The 22900-nt window shown below is 36.1% G+C and overlaps 1 protein-coding gene across 1 annotated transcript; it reads left to right on the forward strand.

The window, feature by feature from the left end:
• Window positions 1-2726: 2726 nt before the first annotated feature.
• Window positions 2727-6633, forward strand: LOC121242707 (laccase-14-like). Its single transcript, XM_041140643.1, has 7 exons — window positions 2727-2964; window positions 3164-3315; window positions 3548-3792; window positions 3951-4076; window positions 4540-5134; window positions 5588-5940; window positions 6206-6633. The coding sequence occupies exons 1-7, from the start codon at window positions 2860-2862 to the stop codon at window positions 6337-6339; spliced, it is 1710 nt and encodes a 569-aa protein (XP_040996577.1). The 5' UTR covers window positions 2727-2859; the 3' UTR covers window positions 6340-6633.
• Window positions 6634-22900: the final 16267 nt, after the last annotated feature.

Here is a 22900-nt window from a genome sequence, read left to right on the forward strand (position 1 = left end):
ATAAGTACCTTATCGGCTTATCCTCTTCCCATCCACAATGCATTTTCTTTTCGAGTGGCTCTTGGCGCTCCCGACAGTGGATTATTATTTTTTTTTTAAAGAAAATACTATTTGTACATAAGATTTCTACCGAAATCTTTTACCGAATTGTATTTTTCTTCGATTAACAAAATGTTTCTAAATAAATTTATGACTTTTTTTTGTATTTTTTAAAAATATTTAAAGTGTTTAAAAAATATTGAAAAAAACTAAAAAAAAAAAAAAAACATTTGTCTTTGGGTGAAGATTCGGAATCTTCTGAATGTAGCAGTTTCCTTTCTATAATGTATTTTTTAATATTTTAAAAAAAAATTAAGTAAAAATATTATCAATTTATCTCACCGTATATCATTTTATTATTATAATTTTTTTTATTTTTATCTTCTTTCATTATTTTAATTTGTTAATTACTGTGCAAGTTCTTTGTTTCGATATTTGTGATCTCCAGCTCCGACCACGTGGCTTTTATTGTATTAATTAACTTTTCTAGTGCGGGAAGGTAAGTGATCAGGCTTGTCATTTAACTAATCATGCAGATAACTTTTTTTTTCTTTTCCAAGAAGGCGACGATTAAGTATGGATGGATACCCAACAGTCAACGTTCTTTGAAAAAATTAGTTGGCCAAAGGAATAGTACTTATGGGGTTAAAAAAACATTCCATCTCTCTTATATCATGTCATTCCTTATCCTGACGTGGATGGAACGCAACAGCAGGCCACTGCTATGAATTATGAATTCTTCTTATATATAAAAGATTCCGAACAAGGTTCCAAAATTGGGATAAAATAATATAATTTGAACCATCATGCACATCATCGATTATGATCAGAAAGAATCATGGGCACATAAAACAACCAACATATGTTTATTATATTCCACTAACAGTATATACTATATATAACAAGTAGCGCGGACACATTATAAACATTGAGAAATGATAATTTCGTAAATATTGTATAATCACTTTGAAAAATAAATAAATATAATATTTATATTAAAAAAATTAATTTTTTAATTATAAATCTAATTCTTTTTCAAAATAATTATACGATACTTGTTCATTTCATGACTATATATAATATTACTCATAAATATTAGATAAACGAAATTTGAAGATAAATTTTAGCCGAGATCAACATGAGTATGATCTTTCAAGTTTTTATTAAAATTTGAGAGGCTCAGATTGGAGAGAGATACGTGATCAAATAAGTCCACTCGGAGGTACGCGTAGCATTATTAAATGCTTAATAAATATTGTAGGATTTATTCCATAAAACTCTCTCTCCACTTACTAGCAGAGGTTCTCAAGCTCAAGTAAGAGGGTGAGGAGATCTTCATCCTCATCATATTCCATGATTTTCATATGAATGGATTCTAAAACCAATCTTTTTGGTCTTTCGGTATAACTTGGAGATTGGTCAAGTTTGCGCCCATATATGTACTCTAAGCTATAAGTAATATACAAATACATGAACATTAAAGAATATGTATATGCAATGATTGCTTGATTAAAGAACAAATCTTGCGAATTAAAAGGCATCGTAATTAATTTGATTTTAACGTGCAAGTCATTAGGCCATGTTTGGATTCAGAAATAGTTTCATCTCATATCATCTCGTCATTATAATTTTTTTAAATTTTCACATAAAATATAATAATCTATTCAATTTTTTCAAATTTCAAAATAATAATAATATTAAAAAATAATATTCTAACAATTTTTATTTAACTCATTTAAAATCATCTCATCTCATCTCATCTCATTTCACTATCCAAACAAACCCATGCTATAAGTTATAACGCTAAACATACTTTACGCTTATAATTTTGACAGTTTATAAGATAGTACTGTTGGCCCCAAAATTTTAAGGTGGATGTGTAGTTGTATTAATTAATTTGCAAGTAATGAAAACTTCAGCATGCTATTGACTGGTCATGATTACACCCTGGATTTATTAACTTAAGAGATCTACTTTAACTGCAAACAGGTCTCACAAAACTTAATTTATAAAATGATGTTACTTAATTTTATATATTAATTAAATTATAAAGTTTATTTTATTATAAAATAAATCTAACATATTTTATAAATGCATACTAATGTATAGATTTATTTTTATGTGATCTATTTGTAACCATAATGTAACACCCAAATAGAAAGTATAAATCACATGACCTATACTCTAAAATGACTAGTCAAAAATATAATTAGGCCCTCATTAGAATCTTATAAAGAGTAAAAATTTTTCATTCCTAAATAATATGGGATCATATTCACCACATACCCTTATCATTATCATATAAGGTATCACAATCTCCCTCCTTAAATTCCCGACGTCCTCGTTGGACTTATCTGTTGTAAGTGACACAGCTCAAATCTCACATTTTTAATTAAGGTAAACTCTTATACCATTTGTAATGCCTTAATAGAAAGCCTAAAATATATAATCTATATTTTAAAAAGATTAATTAATAATACAATTAAAATCTTATTAAAATCTTATAAAAAGTAAAAACTTTTCTTTTTTAAATAATATAAAATTTCATTCACTATCAATTCTTATCTTTGCCATCACGCATAACACTTCTTTTAATACTTTATGCGATATTATTGATCCCATATTTTAAGGAGCAAATATAATTTATTATTTAAACCTAGGGTGACTTGCAGATAGGGCGACTTGCAGATGTGGGACTGGGATGCGAGCTTGTAAATCACTTCTTGTTTATTAATGGGATACGCGCGTCTCTGAAAAGTTCATCCTATAAATAAAGCTAAATGCCAGCTGAAAGTCGCTGAAGAAAGTCTGGTGGCAGATATGGAACTAAGCAAGATAGGCTTGGGCCTGGGTTTCCTATGCTTTTTCTTTTTGCATGGAGTTCTGGCTTGCAGTACTCGCAAAGTCCACCACTACAGCTTTATTGTAAGTACTGTCCATTATGATGTTATGTTCGTAATGTATTTCTTATGGAATGGAGGAGCGTGGCACGGTTTGATGCAGAAATGTTCTAATTATGGGCGTGGACCGAGGGTTTGATGCAGAAATTTCGATCTCGCGTGCGCGCGCGCGCGCGTGCTTGTTTGTTTGTTAATATCCTGCATTGTGCTCGATCTGGTTGCAGGTGAGCGAGACGAATTTTACAAGGCTATGTTTCACAAAGAGCATGTTGACTGTAAATGGCCAATGGCCTGGCCCAACAATCCAAGTTCGCAAAGGAGATACTGCATTTGTCCAAGTTCACAATCACGGCAAATATGGTATCACTATTCACTGGTAATGACATGACTCGCTCAGCCTTTCTCTTCCCTTGGATGTTGTCGCTAACATTTTATTTCTTTGGATTAACTTCTTTTTTCTCAAAAGGTTTCTTCAGTTTGAACAGAAATGTCTAGTTTTTAGAGTAAAGGAAGCTTCGGCTTGCATTACGACCCTGAAAGAAATGCATTCGTGATTGTCCAAACTAAAGTTTCAGGAAAACTAAGATAAAACTTGTGTATTAATGTAGGCACGGAGTGAAGCAGCCAAGAAATCCATGGTCGGATGGACCTGAGAACGTCACACAGTGCCCTATTCAACCAGGAAAAAGCTTCATTTATGAGGTTACATTTACAGACGAAGTAGGAACAGTTTGGTGGCATGCCCACAGTGACTGGTCCCGGGCAACAGTCCACGGTGCCATTGTCATCTTGCCTGCAAGGGGAACCACTTACCCTTTTCGCAAACCCGATGCCGAAAAAGTGCTTGTACTCGGTATAAAAATCAATATTTAAGAGATAATATTAGTGTACTACTATTGACCATATCATATTTACACAAACGAATTGACCCCATTTATTTTCTTACAACACAAAAACTGTTAATGAGTCTATTTATCTAATTTTTCCTCTTTATATTTTGTACTCATGCAGGAGAATGGTACAGTGGAGATCTCAAGGAAATAATTGATAAGGCAACTGAAACCGGTGCTGCTCCAGAAGAATCCACTGCCTACACCATCAATGGCCAACCAGGATTCCCAAATAATTGCTCCAAGGGTACCAAAAAATATAAAATTTTATTACCCTTCATCTCTACACACCGTACACCATATATTTTTTAATTATTTTTTTTATTTTTTTTTTATTTTTTTATTCTTCTTAAACTTATTAAATTAATCTTCTACTCATTATTTATATACTATACATTTGATAAGATGAAAAAATAAAAAATAAATAAAAAATGTGATGTGTGGTGTGTGTAAGGATGATGAAAATATAGAATTTTTCAAAAATATATATATAGTACTTATGCTAGAATTTATATGATCACTGTGAAATGAAAATATATATATATATATATATATATATATATATATATATAGTAGTAACTGCAGTACAATATTGATGATCAATTAAATCAGTTGATCATTTATTTCAAAAAATATTTAAACAGATAAAAGAAAAATAGATTTAATTATTTATATTATATATTTAAGATAATCGGATTTTTGCTTTGCAGAAACAACATATCGTCTACAAGTTCAACATGGCAAGACATATCTTCTACGTCTAGTAAATGCCGTGATGAATGAAGAAATGTTCTTTGGAATCGCAAACCACAAGATCACAGTTGTGGCCCAAGATGGTGCATACATAAAACCCATAACCACAGATTACATCATGACAAGTCCCGGACAAACCATGGACATCCTGCTCATTGCAAACCAACCTCCAAGTCATTATTACATAGCTGGGAGTCCTTTCTTCGATGCCGGTTTTATTGCAACATACGACAGTTCAAACACTTCTGCGATTCTCGAGTATACCGGCAATTTCGCTCCTCCAGCCTCTCCACCATATCCTTCCCTTCCAAATATACGGAACAGGGCTGCTGCAGACAACTTCACAGAACGTATAAGGGCATTGGCAAGTCGTGCACACCCTGTTAATGTCCCCAAAAAAATTGACACAAAAATATTCATGACGGTTGGTCTAAACGAGATGCTTTGCGCTAATGCAACATGTGGCGGTCCAAATGGTAATAGGCTGTCATCAAGCTTAAACAACATAAGTTTCGTGACCTCAACCATTGATATACTGCAAGCGTATTACAGGTACGTACGTATGTATATAATCCATGGTATTCTGGCAATTACTTTTTTTTTTTTTTTAATTTTGTCTTTTGTAATAGGTTTACTTCTTATCACATAAGACTCTGCACCCAATATCACTGAATCTACATTACCTCTTTGAAAATCGTAACTTAATCTCGTTATGGGAAAGAGTTAGCCCGATTGGATAGGAAGAGTGTTTCATCTCATTTCATTATTATAATTTTTTTAAATTTTTACACAAAATATAATAAACAATTTAACTTTTTTCAAATTCTAAAATAATAATAATATTAAAAAATAATATTTTATTCAACTTTTATTTAAAATCATCTCATCTCATCTCACTATCCAAATTACAACTTATTCTACTTGTTAGCATTCATTCACATGACTGACTTGTAAATTTAATTTTTCTTTTGGAACTAATATAGTTTTAAAACCTGTATTATATAGGGACTTGCCGGGTGTGTTCAAGAAAGATTTCCCGGATAAGCCACCATATGTTTTTAACTACACGGGAGAAGTAGCTGATAACACATTATATCCGGTCCAAGGGACAAATGTAACGATGATAAATTACGGGGCATCGGTGGAAATGGTGTTCCAAGGGACAAGTGTTCAGTTTGGAGAGTTTCATCCAATGCATCTTCATGGTTATAGCTTCTATTGGGTTGGGACAGGTTATGGCAATTACGATGAGACCACTTCGCCAAAAACATACAATTTGAAGGATCCGCCGGAAGTTAACACCGTTGGTCTTCCTAGGAATGGATGGGTTGCAATTCGATTCGTAGCCAAGAATCCAGGTACACACTCTTATCAACAGATAATACTGAGAAAATTACTATCTCTTATTAAAATAATTATTTCTTGCAAAAATATCATTTCTTGTTAAAATAAATCTATTTTTTATCGTAAATAATTATTCTTGTCTTAAATAATTATTTACAAATATTAATTTTTCTTATAGTAAAAAATAATGTCTTCGACTTTGGTGCATGGTCTTAATTTTGTTTTTACTTTTGTTTAGATGAGTTTGGCTCTCTTACAAGTATAGGTGATGTTTTTCAGGAGTTTGGCTTTTGCATTGTCATTTGGAAAGGCATGCGTCTTGGGGTATGAGCACGGTTATCATTGTGAAGAATGGACCGACCAAGGAAACAAGTATTCGACCACCCCCACCAAATTTGCCTACTTGTTCTTAGTTTTTTGAAATTCAATATCTCACGGGGATCAATGCATGCATATATAGAACGTGATATAGTTTGATATTTCATGAATAAGATCGGGATGAAGGGAAAATCCCGGTCGTTTCGACCATTAATAATATTTTTAAGATAATGGTCCAAGCAGTAGCTAGTCGGTCATGACACTCTCGGTTGTATGAATAATATAAACAATGTGAGCATTTTTTTTCCTCCCTGTACAAATTATATCTTCATCCATCCAGACTGCTAGCTGGTGAGAACTACTTGATCATTTTCGTACCTGTTTACTGATATATGTTGTTTTTACATTTCATATTTTAAACAATTACACGTATGTCAGTCGACAGAGATCATTTTGGTTCTTGTTTAGAGAAGTGCTACAGTCATAAAAAATTCTCACAAAAATAAATTCAAAAATTAAAATGAATTCATATGATTATTTACATCTACTTTATAATTAAAGTAATTTTATAATTTAACTTACCATATTAAATCACGCTAATTTATAAGTTTATTTTTATAAAATTCTTTATGGTTAAAACATTTCTTTTTTATTTATATATTGGTCAATGTCTTTAATTTACATCCTTATAATTTCTAATAATTAAAGGGTCTACGTATCACAAGACTAATCCAAAATTTTAAAAATTTTGAAAATCTTACGTTTCATCATTACAATTTTTTTAAATTCTTATATAAAATAAAATAAATAATTTAATTTTTTAAAATTTTAAAATAAAAATAATATTAAAAATATATTCTAACAATATTATATTTAAATTCTTTAACTTTAATCTCTATCTTCGAAAACCACCTTAGTTATCTTTATATACAATTCTCTCTCTCTCTCTTTTCTGTTGAATAAATACACTTCGTATCTCCAAGTAATTATCTGGAGTGCTCTCATCTTTGCACTCTAATTAATCAGAATTGAGACATCATGTACCTCTAAACTATTAAAAATTAATATTACACCTTCGTTTAATTATAAATATAATTAAGATAGATTAAAAAAAAATTGTTACCTATTATCTTTACATATCACATATCATATTTATTTTATTTTTTAAATTTTATTTTTTAAATTAATTAAATTATATTATTTATCATCTATACACTACATATTTAATAAAAAAAAATTATAATTTGCAGCACGTGAATTTTTTCCAAACATAAAATACAAAGATTTTAAGGGTGCAGCTAGCTTTTTTTCTTTAAAAAGAAGTATTTCCATGATGCGCGTGATACTTTATTTTCCTTTTTCCGATCACCTCAATCGCTTTACTGAATCCAACCAACCAATTAATGACAGTATGGCCAGAGCTTGTCGGATGTCAAATCCCAATAATGGAGAGCGTAATTGGATCGAGACAAGTTTCAGACAAATGAATGCAAAGTTTCATAAATTTTATTAAATTATTTATACAAAAGTGAATTTTATTAAAAAAATTGATTTTTTTAAATATTTTTTACGCTATATTCTTTGAGCGGTGGGTGTAGTACGAGAATGGCTCCGACCGATCAATTGGTCTTTTTATTTATTTTTATTTTTTATATTTTTAAATATATAAAAAAATTCACAGTATATTAAAAAATATTTTCTTAATTGTTAAGTAAAAAAATAAAAAAAAAAGTATCAAAATCATATATCCGAGTAGTTTTTCTCATATTCTTTCTCATCGTCTTGGTTTCAAGCAAAAAGAAAAAAAAAGGCTTAAAATCCTCTAAGGTTGCATTTAGGTGTGTTTGGTTACCAAACTCACCTCAACTCATCTCAATTCATCATTACAACTTTTTCAAATCTCAATACAAAATATAATAAACAATTCAATTTTTTTAAATTTTAAAATAATAATAATATTAAAAAATAATATTCTAACAATATTTTATCATCACAACTCAACTCAACTCAACTCACTTCAACATCCAAACACACCTAATTAACTTTCAGTTGAGTTCAGTCAAAATTTAAATCGAATCTAACATACAAATACTCTTAAATTATTAAACTTATTTTAACTTAAAACCTCTTTATACGTAGGACCTATAATTTTTTTCAACTTAACACATTTTTATAACTGGGGCCTGTGGCGCCCCCAATCCCCCTTATATAAATACACAGGGATCGAGACGCCAGGATGGTGACAACACGGTCACACATCCCAACGAAGTGCCAGTGTGTGTACATGCAACAGTGTACAAATATAATAACGCAGCGGATAGTCAACTAAGTACCAGAATTTAAATACAAATATTTAACACAATTTATCTTTAAAAATTATACAGTCATCCCAAATATAATACAAAAGGTAAATACAGTAATTGATAAAAACATAACTCACTAAACAGGAGCAATCCCAGATCACTCCTCCACCGGAGCCAAACTAAGGCTCGTCATCATCGTCTGCATCAAAATCTGCGATACCATAAAATGGTACCACAGGTAAGTATAAACCAAACAACTCTCGGGATAAAAATACATTAATGCAACCAACAATATAGTAAAATACATTTAGCCATAAAATATCATTTTTTCCCAGAAAAATGATTATTTCCAACACACGCCAAAAATCGCAATTTGGCCCAAAATAACCGTAAAACATTTTCTCATAAAAATGATCCACACAAACAATCCATTTATCGGACACTGTAGGCGGGAATCGCAGGCGGGACTCTACCACCGTCCCTGCTTACCACCATCCCTACCGCGTGCACCGTAGGCGGGAATCACAGGCGGGACACAACCACCATCCCTGCTTACCACCATCCCTACCGCGTGCACCGTAGGCGGGAATCACAGGCGGGACTCTACCACCATCCCTGCTTACCACCATCCCTACAGTTCCTTTACACACACTAAATACTTAACAGAGCACTGTAGGCGGGAATCACAGGCGGGACACAACCACCATCCCTGCTTACCACCATCCCTACAGTCTCTTTTCCTTTTACTCACATGAAAATCCAAATCCAATAAATACATGAACATGTATGCAATCATGCGAAAACCCAGTTTTCTTTATAAACATGATCATGCATGCAATATGCGATGTACGTGAACAAGTCATAACCAACAACCACAATTCACAATGCAAACAAACACAACTCCGTCCACAATCCATCCGACCCCCGAAACTCCTCGGACTCAGTCCGGCAAAACAACCCAATTCACAGATAATATGCGTTAGTGCAAAAATATATTTAAATCACGAAAGTTCTTTAAGGAAAATACTTACAGTGCAATATAATAATTTCCGGAGGATCTCGAAATTGCAAGTGGTGATTTCTGAGCAACACCACAGTGTAAAATACACTGTGGCCGTGGGTCACAGATACCCACTTTTCAACGAGGACAAACGAAGACCCAAGATTGATAGGGTAGGGCCTAGGGAGGTCGGTGAAGCCAATGGTGGTGGTGGTTTGCCGTGGGTGGCGGCGGAATGGGCGGTAGAAGACCAAAATGCCCAAATCGGAAATGTAATTGGTGGAGCTTCACCGGTGACGGATCGGAGGTGGGGTTGGGTCCAATGGGTTGCCAAGAGGTCGGGGATGAAGTGGTAGGAAGATGGTGGCCAATGGTGGTGCGACGGCGGCGCAACGGCGGAAGGAGTGCCGCGGCTTCGAAGAGCTACTGGTGGTTAACGGCGGCACGGATGGAGGTGAGATTGGTGGGGTGAGGTCGCCGGCGGCTGGGGAAGCTAATGGGCTGGGCGGTGAGGGCCACCGCCAGCTCACGGCGGCGCTGGCGTGAAGGTGGCCCGCGGCTTCGTGGGGGGCGTGTGGGCTACCGGCGGCGAGGTAGGGGCTGAGGTTTGGGAGGTGAGGTCGCCGGAGGGAGGGGGAGCTGGTCGGCTGGGCGGTGTCGCGCACGGCGGCGCGACGGCGGCGCTGGGAGGAGACGAAGGAAACGGGCGGAGGAGAGGAGAGAGAGAGATCGCGCGGGAAGGAGAGGAAAATAAGGAAGAAAAAGAAAAGAAAGAAAAGAAAAAGGAAGGAAAGAAAAAAAGAGGGAAAAGAAATGAGGTCCAATCCTCATAATTTGGGTCACAAAAAAGATCCAACGGAGACGATTTTAAAACCACAAGTTAAATAAAATAATTTAAACGTAATGGTAAAGTCAAATTGAAATAATTAAATCCCACGGTAATTAATTTAAATATTAAAAGTAATTTAAATGCATAATAATAAATAAATATTTGGAAAGCACAAAAAAATAATTTTCACCAAATAAAAATCATAGAAATAAACTTACTAAAAATCCAACCAATTTTAAAATAAGAGGATAAATTTTTGAACAGTCAAAAATAATCCTTCAGTAAAAATACACTGAAATACGGGGTGTTACAGGGCCTACAATATTTTTCAACTTTTCATAAAAAGTATTAAACTTATCTTAACATCCAAACACAATTTAAATTTAGTTTAGATAGGTCATACATAACTCTCTCCACTACTCAACTCATTACTATTCATAAAGAACTGAACTCGACTGAGATTAGTTCAACATTCAAACGCAGCATTTTCCAACCCATGTGGCCATGTAGAACTTCTTTTAGAAAAGTTAGAAATCTTACAAAAAAATAAATCCCACCTAGGTTTTAATGAAGAAAGTTTTACAATCTAATATGTTAAGTATACTAATTTATATTTAAATTTATTTTTATAAGATTTTTTTCTTGACCGAACATGTATTTTTCTTTAATTTCTACTTTATAATTGCTAAAGATTATACAAGCTAGCTAGCATTGCACAGCCGCGTCAAAATTATATATAGCATCCCGCGCGCACCTCCGAAGACAATCTACACGGCTATTACAGATGAGAAAAATAGCCATGTCATGACAGCCTTTCTTTTTCTCCTTAGCTAGATCTGTACGTATGATGAATTATATATATATATATATATATATATATATATATATATATATATATATGCATGCATCCAGTAGTACCCTTGGTTAAAGGAACATTATTATCGTGGCCTCATGGGAAACCACGATAATTGATTCTTTAATTTACAGCATCATCATAATTAAGTGCATTCAATGCACGCCGGCCTCAAGCATGCATGCAGATTTTAACAACAATGGGATAAAATGGCCGTACTCTCACATCAATATCTAACCCTTGTCCACCTTCCGGTCCTCCGGGTGCATAGGTAAGAATCCTCTTTATTATATCACCTAACTATGCGTTAGGTCAATGTTCTTAATGATATGGCCATATATGTAAGTGTATATAATATATATCACCTAACTCATGAGAGGTCCCCCAAACAAAAAGAAATATAAATTATGGATATAGTCCTTAGAAAAAGACAAATTTAAGGTTGCAACGATTCACATATATCATATACAAGAAGTTTTCAAAAGTGGGCAGTTGCTCTAGCTAGCTACCCTTCTTTGGCTGCTCTTCACTCTAATCTTCTCTAGCTACTCATCATTGAAGAGTGGGCAGACATGATCATTTTCACAATAGAAATGGAAGGGACAGATAGTAAAGTAAAGAATGGATAGGGGTTCATATAATATAGAGAGGCAAAGATATTTGACTATTTTTGAAACAATATTATTGGATCCATCTAAAATATTATCAATTAGATGGACATGAATATTATCAAAGGTGGGAAAAAGATCGATCATGACATTTTGAGAGATTTTTTTTTTTTTTGGTTCGTTCAAATTGGTGGTCAACTAGGTCAAGATCAAAGTCAACAGTCAAGAGGGACATGGTGGCTAGCTAAATACAGGTGACTGGCCGACAGATGAGGTGGATGGGTTGGGTTAGGAGTGGTATGGGCTTAAATATTGCTCTTGCAATAATAAAAGAAGAAAAGAAATCAATAAGAAAGGCTAGCTTACTTGGGATAGGATGGACTATAATGGGCTGAAACATGGATCAAACTGTAGCAATTGACTTGGGGAGCATGCCGCAAGTGTATTGACGCACCAAAAGAGCTTCCAGCACGTGGATAGACACACAACATTGTGCGGGCGTGTTACATGTTGGAATTGTATGATTTTCGGACCGGCAACACTCGAAGAGTCATATGGCGGCTTGAGTACTTTGAAAATATAGGCATATGCAGAACGAAATGCAATTGTGGAATGCAACTGGCGTAGCAATTGTGGTGAACTGTCAAGAAAATAGCAAGTAAACACAAATGGCTACTATGTACAAAATGGTCTGACATGGACAGTAGCGACTAGAGGCACCATGGATCCATGATGGTGTCCTCTCTCTTATTCTTGTGACAGCCCGATACAATGATCCAATCTGATAAAGATTTGTTAAGATTTTTTTGGGTGGATTTGCACTATTTTTTACTCGAGAAGCGCCATGTAGAAAGTTCGCTTGACATTCTGCTCGAGCAAAGCTCAAACAGAAAACTCACTTGACAGTGGGCTTAAGTGAAGCCTAGGCAGAGAATTCGCTTGATAGGCACTCGAGCTAATACCAGACAGAGAGTTAACTCGAGGCTCGCTTGACATACCGCTGGAGTAAACATATGAAAAATTTCACCACCTCAAGATTTTTTCACTACACTGATTGAGGCATATAAATATAAAATGTTGAAACGTGAGTAAGAGGCAATTTTTCAGCAAAGAGATAGTGAGGTGATAGAGAGTGAGAGAGCTTGAGTGAGTGAAAATCTTGGAATTTTCATAGTGCACTTCAACATTCTTCTGAATAAAATTTCTTGCAGCTCCGTAGACGTAGGCAAATTGCCGAACTGTGTAAATCTTATCTTATGTGTTTGTTTTTCTCTATTTTGCTTTACTTGTCTTGCACTATTGTTTCCCAACAATTGGTATCAGAACTTCAGCATCGGGATTAAGTAAGAACAATGACTGGAGAAGAACTGAAGGTGCCGGGAATAGAGAAGTTTGACAGTACAGATTATGGATGCTGAGAATGCAGATTGAGGATTATCTGTATGAGAAAAAACTCCAACTTCCTCTACTAGGGAGGAACCCTTAAAGTAAGAAAGATGCTGATTGGGATCTATTAAATTGATAGGTTCTAGGGGTTGTCTAGTTGACTCTATCCATATAAGTTGCACAAATGTTATTAAGGAAAAGACCACAGCGGATCTGATGGCCGCATTGTCTAGGATATACCAAAAGTCGTTAGCAAATAACAAGGTGCACTCGATGAAAAAATTGTTCAATCTGAAAATGTTTAAAAGTACGTATGATACCTAACATTTGAATGAATTTAATATTCTTAAAAGTCAATTGTCATCTGTTGAAATTGGATTTGATGATGAGATTAGAGCATTGATTTTGTTGGCATCATTGTCAAATAGTTGGGCAGCCACAAGAATAGTTGTAGGTAATTATGCTGGTAAAATGAAATTAAAATATCATGATATTTGATATTTAATTCTTGATAAGGAGGTATGCAAGAGAGATTCTAGCGAAACCTCTAGTACAAGTACTATCCTGAACATTGATTCTAGGGGCAAAAGTTATTGCAGGAATTATAAGAAGGGTTGATCAAAGTCCAGGAATTGGGGCATAAGCAAGTCAAGATCTTGGTAGCAGATTACTTGCTAAGAAAATAGAGAATGACGTGAAAAATGCTACAACTTTGGAATTACTGGAAGCTCTACTTCTTACAGTTCACAACTCTGTTGATGATTGAATATTCGATTCAGGAGCTTCCTTTCACACCATGTCACGTAGAGAAATTATACAGAACTATGTTGCTAATAATTTTGGTAAGGTGTACCTAGATGACAGAGAGGCACTAAGTATAATGGGAGTGGAAAATGTTGATATTGTACTCTCGAACAAGAATGTGAGGACCTTGCAAACAGTCAGACACATTTCCTAGCTAAAAAAGAGTCTGATCTCTGTAGGATAGCTTAATCACTATGATCATTCAGTGGTTTTCTCAGAAGCCACTTGGAAGGTTACCATAGGAGCAGTGGTGTTGGGCTGTGGTCAGAAGACGGGTACTTTGTACATTACAACAGGATCGAGTGACACAATTGCTACCACTGCAGCTAAGAATCCAACATAATTGTGGGATTGTAGACATGGCCACATGACTCGGAAAGGGATGAAGTCACTTTTGTCATAGGAAAAGCTATCAAAATTGAAGTTAGTTAATCTGTTCACGTGTGAAAGTTACATTATGGGCGAGCAGAAAAAGGTAAGGTTCTTAAAGGGTGGCAAAGCACTGAGATCCAAACATCTAGATCTTGTTCACACTGATTTATGGGAACCTTCCCCAGTCCTATCACTTGTAGATCCTTGATACTATTTCACATTCATCGACGACTAAAATAGAAAGGTATGAGTTTATTTTTTGAAATTTAAATCTCACATATTTGATGTGTTCAAGAAATGAAAAGCTCAAGTTGAGACAAATATAGACCTAAAGTTGAAATGTTTAAGATCAGACAATAGTAGTGAGTACATTGATGAAAGTTTTAGAAAGTGCTATGTAACACATGGAATTAGAATGGAGAAGACTATTCGTAAGATCTCACAACATAATAGTGTTGCAGAGCACATGAACGAGACCATCAATGAATGTGCCAAAAGTATGAGACTACATGCAGGGTTGCCACCTATGTTTTGGGCTCATGCAGTTAGCATTGAAGTCTACTTAATAAATATAAGATCATCAGTTCCATTGGTGTGTAGACTACCTAAAGAAGTCTGGAGTGGGAAAGATCTGAAACTTTGGTTGTGTTTATTATGTTCTGCTCCTCGTAGCAAGATTGATGCTAAGTCAAGGCAATGTTATTTCATTGACTATAGAGATGAGTTATTTGGCTATCACTTATAGGATGAGCAAGGCAAAAAAATCATCAGAAGCTAAAAGATTTTGTACAAAGACAGGTCTAGGACATCAATAGATGCAGTCTCGTATGAGTATGAGTTTGTAGATGACCTGCCAGAGGTTATAGTGCATAGTAGAAATGTCAGTGACAGGGTGAGTGGGCCCAGCACGCCTATTCCTAATATTCCACAAATAGAACCAGAATTGTCTACACTTGCAACTGCAATTCACTAATCTACTAGCAGTGAACTACATTCTACTGACTGATGGTGGCAAGCCATAGAATTATGAGGAAACTTTTCAAGACAAGAATTCGAGTTAGTAGTAGTCATCTATGAAAGATAAGATGGATTCTCTACTAGGGAATCAGACTTGGGAGGTTATAGAGCTTCTAACAGGAAATAAAGCTTTACACAACAAGTAGGTATACCGAATGAAGACTAAGCACGACAATAGCAAGAGATACAGAGCCATACTTGTTGTGAAGGGATTTGAGCAAAAGTAAGACATTCACTACTCTGAGATTTTCTCACCAGTGGTGAAAATCACTACTATCAAATTAGTATTGAGAGTGGTGGTTGGAGAAGACATATCTTGAGCAACTAGATGTCAAGACAACTTTTATTCATGGAGACTTAGAAGAAGACATCAATCTGCACGAGCCTAAGAGATTTATAGTATATAGAAAGAAGAAGAATTGGGTTTGCTAACTAAAGAATGGCTTGTATGGTCAGGAACAAGCACCCAGACAGTGGTATAAGGAATTTGGCATGAACTTCTTGTATGGTTTAAGGTACTTCAGATGTCGGGCATACCAATGTTGTTATATGAGGTATTTTGACGACTCTTGTATCATTCTATTATTATATATGGATGATATGCTCATTGTAGGACCTATCATTGAGAAGATCAATGATCTGAAGAAGGAGTTGTCAAAGTAGTTTGCAATAAAAGATTTAGGATCTGCAAAACAAATCATTGGTATGAGAATTATTAGAGATAGAGTCAGAGATATGTTTAGACTTTCGTAGACAGATTATGTTGAAAAAGTACTCAACAGGTTCAATACAGACATGGTTAAACCAGTAAGTACACCCTTGGGAAGTAACTCAGACTTATCAAGAATCAGTCACCAAAGTCAGAAGAGGAGCATGATCACATGAGTAAGATACCCTACACCTCAATTGTCAGTTCCTTGATTTATGCTATGGTCTGTACAAGATTAGATATTGTCCATGTAGTGGGAGTTGTGAGCAGGTATATGAGTAATACATGAAAACAACACTGGGAGGTTGTAAAGTGGGTCTTGAGGTATCTTTGGGGCTCCTCAGATACATGCCTTTGTTTTATAGGAGCTGATCTAAAGCTATAGGGATATGTTGATGTTGACCTAGTGGTGAAACTAACAGTAGGAAGAGTGCCACAAGTTTTGTATACACTTTGGGTTGGTGCTACTATTGTAGTTATGTGTATCTTCAATTGGTCTTCTAATTTGAGTGCATAGGATATGAGTTGCAGAGGAGGAGGATTCAGTTTTGGAGGCAGGTAGTTGATACTTGTGGTTGTACCAATCTTCAAGTATGGAGCCTAGCTTACTCTTGTGGCAGCTTGATTTAATGACTTGACCTGACAAAGATTCGTTACCATTTGTAGGTAGATTTTGCACTAGTTTTGAGTCGAGAAGTGCCAGACGAAAAGTTGGCTTAATATTCGCTCGATATTCAGCTTGAGTAAAGCCTAGACAAAAAACTCGATTGATAGTGGGCTTGAGCAAAGATCAAGCAGAGAGTTCGCTCGACAGGTACTCGACTTGGCACTCGAGCAAAAACCAGACATAGAGTTTACTCGAGGCTCGCTCGACACACCGTTCGAACGAACATATGAAAAATTTCACTGCTTTAGGGTTTTTTCACTGTACTGGCTTATGCATATAAATATCAAATGTTGAGGCGTGAGGAAGTGGCTTTTTTTCAGCAAAGAGAGAGTGAGGCAATAGAGAGAGTAGTAGAGCTTGAGTGAGTGAAAATTTTTTATCTTTCACAATGCACTTCAACATTCCTCTAAATAAAATCTCTTGCATCTCTGTGGATATAGGCAAATTGCTGAACCACGTAAGTCTTATGTTGTGCGTTTGTTCCTCGATTTTTCTTTACTATTCTCACATTATCGTTTCCCAACAATATATGCATGTATGTATGCAAAATCACCATACATGTCGCTATCATGACATGGATGGATATGATCATGTGTCAACACTAATCCCAACGACACCACATATCTAGAAATTGTGTACATTCATCATTCTCAAGCCTCATTCTCATCTTCATGATCTCTGTAGAAGCTAGTGCCCTTTTAGACGTTGATTTTGTTGATAGTGGATAACCAAATCTAATACCCTTAACTAGCACGTTAGAATTATCCAGGCAAGGATCATCTCTTAAGAACATCATATTCATGGAGATTTTCTGCCTTAGTGGCATGCATATACTAGTGTATATATAAGACAAAAATTAAGTACTTGTCCTTAGACCTCTTTATAAATTCTTACGTTTAACTTGTAATGATCTTCGTAGTACTAAACCAACTAGATTATGAGATCCAACCCATTTTGGTGGGTGTGCTCTGAATAAGAATAGGATCACTTGATGAAATTACCCAAGTACCGTTGTAGTTAGATCTCACGTTTCACCACACAGTTAATCAAATTGATTAGTTACTTGTTATATGATAATCTTACTTGTTATATGATAATCTGATAAATAATCAAATACATAAAGTAAAAAAAGTGCTTAAGATCAATTTTAGTTACGAAGGAAAAACTTTTGAAAAACTCCTCAAAGATAAAACTCTAAGGGACAGCTAAATCCAAAAAAGCCAATCTTATTATTTGAAAATCAATTACAAGTAAATCACAATTACAAAAACTTAGTAATTTGACTCTTATACTTAACCAGATAAACGACCTATTTGTCTTCTATCGCAGTAGCAGCCAGAACCTCTGGCGATCTTCAAACTATTAACTTCCTTCCTGGAACTCCAGTGACTAAACTTGATCACTTCTACTCCGATACGGAGTAAGTACGCACTCAAATAGAGAAAGAAAAAAACACTAGAATATTCTTCACCACACTCAAGGTCTTGGATCTCATGTCGATCACCAAGCTCTTTGAAAGATTAACTGATCAACAGATCCAATCCTTAGCCGAAAATCCTCAATTAAATAATTTGCTCAGTGTTTCATTTGTAGTAGGACTCTGCTCATGGAATGATCAGTCTGGTAGGAATTTGATTTGCAGTAGGACTTTGCTAATTGGAGTACTCTGCTGCGAAAAACTCTGTTGACACATCTGTTGACACATGTCGCTAATTCTTCTCAGCAAATATAATTTCCATACATGTCTTTCATAGGATAATTCCAGGCTCCTTGTGGCGCCCCCAATCCCCCTTATATAAATACACAGGGATTGAGACACCAGGATGGTGACAACACGGTCACACATCCCAACGAAGTGTCAGTGTGTGTACATGCAACAGTGTACAAATAAAATAACGCAGCGGATAGTCATCTAAGTACTAGAATTTATTTACAATCAAACATCAGTAAAAATTTAAATAGCAGTTATACAGTCATCCATAAAATATATTACAATAGTTTTCAAATAAACAAACGAGTGATCCCAGATCACTCCTCAGGTGGAGCCGTCTCCTCAGGCTCGCCCTCCTCCTCCTCATCTGCATCAAAATCTGCGTTACCACAAAATGGTATCGCAGATAAGTATGACCCAAAATAACAACGTAATATAAAATGCATTAAATGCAACTAAGATGCATGCACATGAAAAAATATGCATTTTACTCAACACATTATTTTCTCCGAAAATAATTATTTCAACGCACGCCAAAATCCCATTTTGGCCCAAAATATCCTTAAAACATTTTCCCAGAAAATGATTTAACCAGAAAACCAACTCGCACTATTTTCCCAGAAAATAGTGCAAAATTCCATATGCACCATGGCCTCCCCTATGGACCATTCGCACGTCCTGGCTTCGTAGCGGTGCTCAGTTCCGCGCCCAGCGCGTACATGGCCGGACATCCTCTAGTCCCCGCCAGCAGAAGGACCACGGAGTCGGCACGAGACCATCTCGTCCGATTCCATTGTCGCCCAACGACAATCCAGGGGACGTTACTCAGTATATTCCGCTCCCGAGTAACCAGAGGAGCTCCACCGAGATAATACCCCATCTCGGCTTGGGGTCGTGTTACACACGCACCCAAAATCCATTCTCACATGAAAACCCAATTTTCATAAACACATGAACATGAATGCAATACACGAAAACCCAATTTTCTTTACAAACATGATCATGCATGAAATAATGATATGAACATACACCAACACTGATCTAACATCCATCCAGAACCAATCCCAACAAATCCAATCAAAACAACTCATCAACAACCAAACCAAATAAACCAAACCAACCAAACAACTCCAATCACAAATCCATCCGACCCCCGAACTCCTCGGACTCAGTCCGGCATGCCAAAAATACAGTGAAATGGGTTAGTGCAAAAATACATTTAAATTACGAAAGTTCTTTGGAGAAATACTTACAGCGCTATATAGCAATTTTCGAAGGATCACGAAGCTGCAAGAAGTGACGTCTGAGCAACGCAACAGTGCAAAATGCACAGTGGCCGTGGGTCTCAAATACCCACTTTTCAATGGGTGCAAACGAAGACCCGAGATTGATTGGGTAGGGCCTAGGGAGGTCGGTGAAGCTAGTGGTGGTGAAGGTTGGCCGTGGGTGGCAGCGCAATGGGCAGTAGAAGACCAAAATACCCAAATCGGAAATGTAGATGGTGGAGCTTCACTGGTGGCGGATCGGAGCTAGGGTTGGGTCCAATGGGTTGCCAAGAGGTCGAGGATGATGTGGTGAGAACATGGTGGCCATTGGTGGTGCGACGGCAGCGCAGCAGCGGAAAGAGTGCCGCGGCTTCAATGGGCTCGTGGTAGCTAACGGCGGCGCGAATGGAGGTGAGGTTGGTGGGGTAAGGTCGCCGAAGGCTGGGGAAGCTAGGGGGCTGGGCGGTGTTGACCACCGCCGATGCACGGCGGCGTTGGGTGGTGAAGAAGGAACGGACGGAAGAGAGAGGGAGAGAGTGTCACGCGCGGGAGATGGCCAGGAGTGGAAGAAAAAAAGAAAAAGAAAAGAAAGAAAAAAGAAAAAAGAAAAAGGAGAAAAGAAAAAAGAGAAAGGAAAAAATGTAAGGAAGAAATGAGGTCCAATCCTCATAACTTGGGTCACGAAAATGATCTAATAGAAACGATTTCAAAATCACAAGTTAAATAAAATAATTTAAACGTAATGGTAAAGTGAATTAAAATAATTAAATCTCACAGTAATTAATTAAATATGAAAATAAATTTAAATGCATAACAATAAATAAATATTAAGAAAGCACATAAAAATAATTTTTACCAAATTAAAATCATAGAAATAAACTCATTAAAAATCCAACCAATTTTAAAATAAGAGAATAAATTTTTAAATAAATAAAAATAATCCTTTAGTAAAAATACACTAAAATGCGGGGTGTTACATCCTCCCCCTCTTAAATAAAATTTCGTCCTCGAAATTGGCAAGGTCAACATTAAGACTAAGACAGGAATAAGATTCAACTAAGAGCAGACTAAGAACATACCACCAAAATAGTCTGGCAAGGCCACTCTATAAGCAACAAACCCAACTTTCTCTACGATCTGAAAATGGCCGACATATCTTGGATTAAGCTTTCCTTTCTTACCAAAGCGCTTAACGCCTTTCATAGGAGAGACTTTAAGATAAACCCAATCACCTACATCAAAGGATAAGTCTATTCTTCTTGTATCCGTGTAACTCTTCTGGCAACTTTGCGCTTCCGCCATTTTAGTCCTTATAAACTGAACTTGATCCTTCATTTCTTGAATTATCTCAGGCCCAAACAATTTGTTCTCGCCAACTTCATCCCAACATAAAGGCGATCTACACTTCCTTCGATACAAAGCTTCATACGGAGCCATCTGAATGGAGGAATGAAAACTGTTATTATAAGAGAACTCAATAAGCGGTAAGTGATTCTCCCAACTTCCTTGGAATTCCATGATACAAGACCGCAACATATCCTCCAGAGTCTGAATAGTACGCTCTGATTGGCCGTCCGTTTGGGGTGATATGCAGTACTAAACTTCAACTTAGTGCCTAAGGCTGCCTGTAAACTCTTCCAAAAAAAATGGGACATGAACTGCGGGTCCCGATCCGACCCAATGCTCTTGGTACTCCATGCAAACGCACTATCTCCTTGACATATGTCCGAGTCAACTTACCCAAAGAGTCAGTATTATTAATGAGCAAGAAATGAGCACTCTTGATCAACCAATCAACAATCGCCCAAATTGAGTTCTTCCCACTAGGAGTCCTCGGCAAACCCACAACAAAATTCATAGAAATATTATCCCACTTCCACTCAGGAATAGGGAGAGGTTGAAGTCTACCAGTGGGTCTTTTGATGCTCAGCCTTAACTTGACGGCACGTGGCACATTCCTCAATGAACATGGCACTATCCAACATATTCATTTTAGTCCCCCAATGACACATCACGACCAGTATTCCTAGAGTGACTGCTATCCAAAAATCTCATTTCCTCGAGAACCTTAATACAACATCCAATAAATTCCAATGATCAAAAGCCCTTACAATAATATGTGCCAACTGCAATCAACTCCTATGCTCCAACTTCTAAACCTTCATTGAATTCTACTATTGGAAACCTAATAGCCGCTTCCAATGTTAACCATCAGTAACAGATTTTTGCACAACCAAATGATTAATCTCCAATCACAAGTATCTTCTCAAAATTCAAGTCACCATTAATTCTTCAAATCAGCACAATTTAAACTCCTGACTACAACAAAAATATCACGCTTCTGCTGCGCACTCTGATATTCGCCACATGCATAAAACTTACGTCCTCATGAAACTAACACCATCGAGTACAAGGTGGCTCCATTCCTACTAACCAAAACTCTTATCACAATTGGTAGAAAAATACTCTCCCTCCCAAAACCACGAGTTATAACTCAAATTCCTCAATTAACTCCTGCTGCCTTGATCAAAATCAATTTCCATAAAATACATCCATGATCATAAACAGAAACCCAATATCAAACAACCTTAGCATCCCAAATTGGAAATAAGCAACCTCAACCCAAAATACACTCATCTCATCTAAGATAAGAAACATACTTTAAAAGACTCAATTCCAACCTAGCGAATCAAAAAGAGCGCCTAGAGACTTCTACCTAACAACCTAAACCCGAAAGCTCATCATCTACATTTTGAACATCTGATCTAGCGGTGACTAAACTCACTACGAACCACCATTGAGTACACCAAAACATTATCGAAACCATCTTGGTAACTCGCCCACCTATTTCTACTCCAATAAGCTAGTATTAACACAACTAGTTCCTTCAATTGCACATCACTATTAAACCTCAAAGCAAGCCATACTGCTCAAATATTCAATCCACCAAAAGCCATTGCACAACACCCAAGGATCCTAATGCTGTATTAACCCACATACTTGATCATATTATTCATCGCTAATGTCTAAACTTCAACTTTCAAGATCTTATCATATACCACATATGACGACCCATCAATCTCTCTTCAAGTTAAATAACAATGTCCTTCATTCAACCAACTAGATGTTCAA

The sequence above is a fragment of the Juglans microcarpa x Juglans regia genome, chromosome 8D (assembly GCF_004785595.1).
Source record: "Juglans microcarpa x Juglans regia isolate MS1-56 chromosome 8D, Jm3101_v1.0, whole genome shotgun sequence".
Lineage (NCBI taxonomy): Eukaryota > Viridiplantae > Streptophyta > Magnoliopsida > Fagales > Juglandaceae > Juglans > Juglans microcarpa x Juglans regia.

Coding starts and splice junctions, on each gene's coding strand:
- LOC121242707 (XM_041140643.1), top strand. CDS start 2,860: ATGGAACTAAGCAAGATAGGCTTGGGCCTGGGTTTCCTATGCTTTTTC. Junction 3,316..3,547: donor TATGGTATCACTATTCACTG/GTAATGACATGA, acceptor GTATTAATGTAG/GCACGGAGTGAAGCAGCCAA. Junction 4,077..4,539: donor CCCAAATAATTGCTCCAAGG/GTACCAAAAAAT, acceptor TTTGCTTTGCAG/AAACAACATATCGTCTACAA.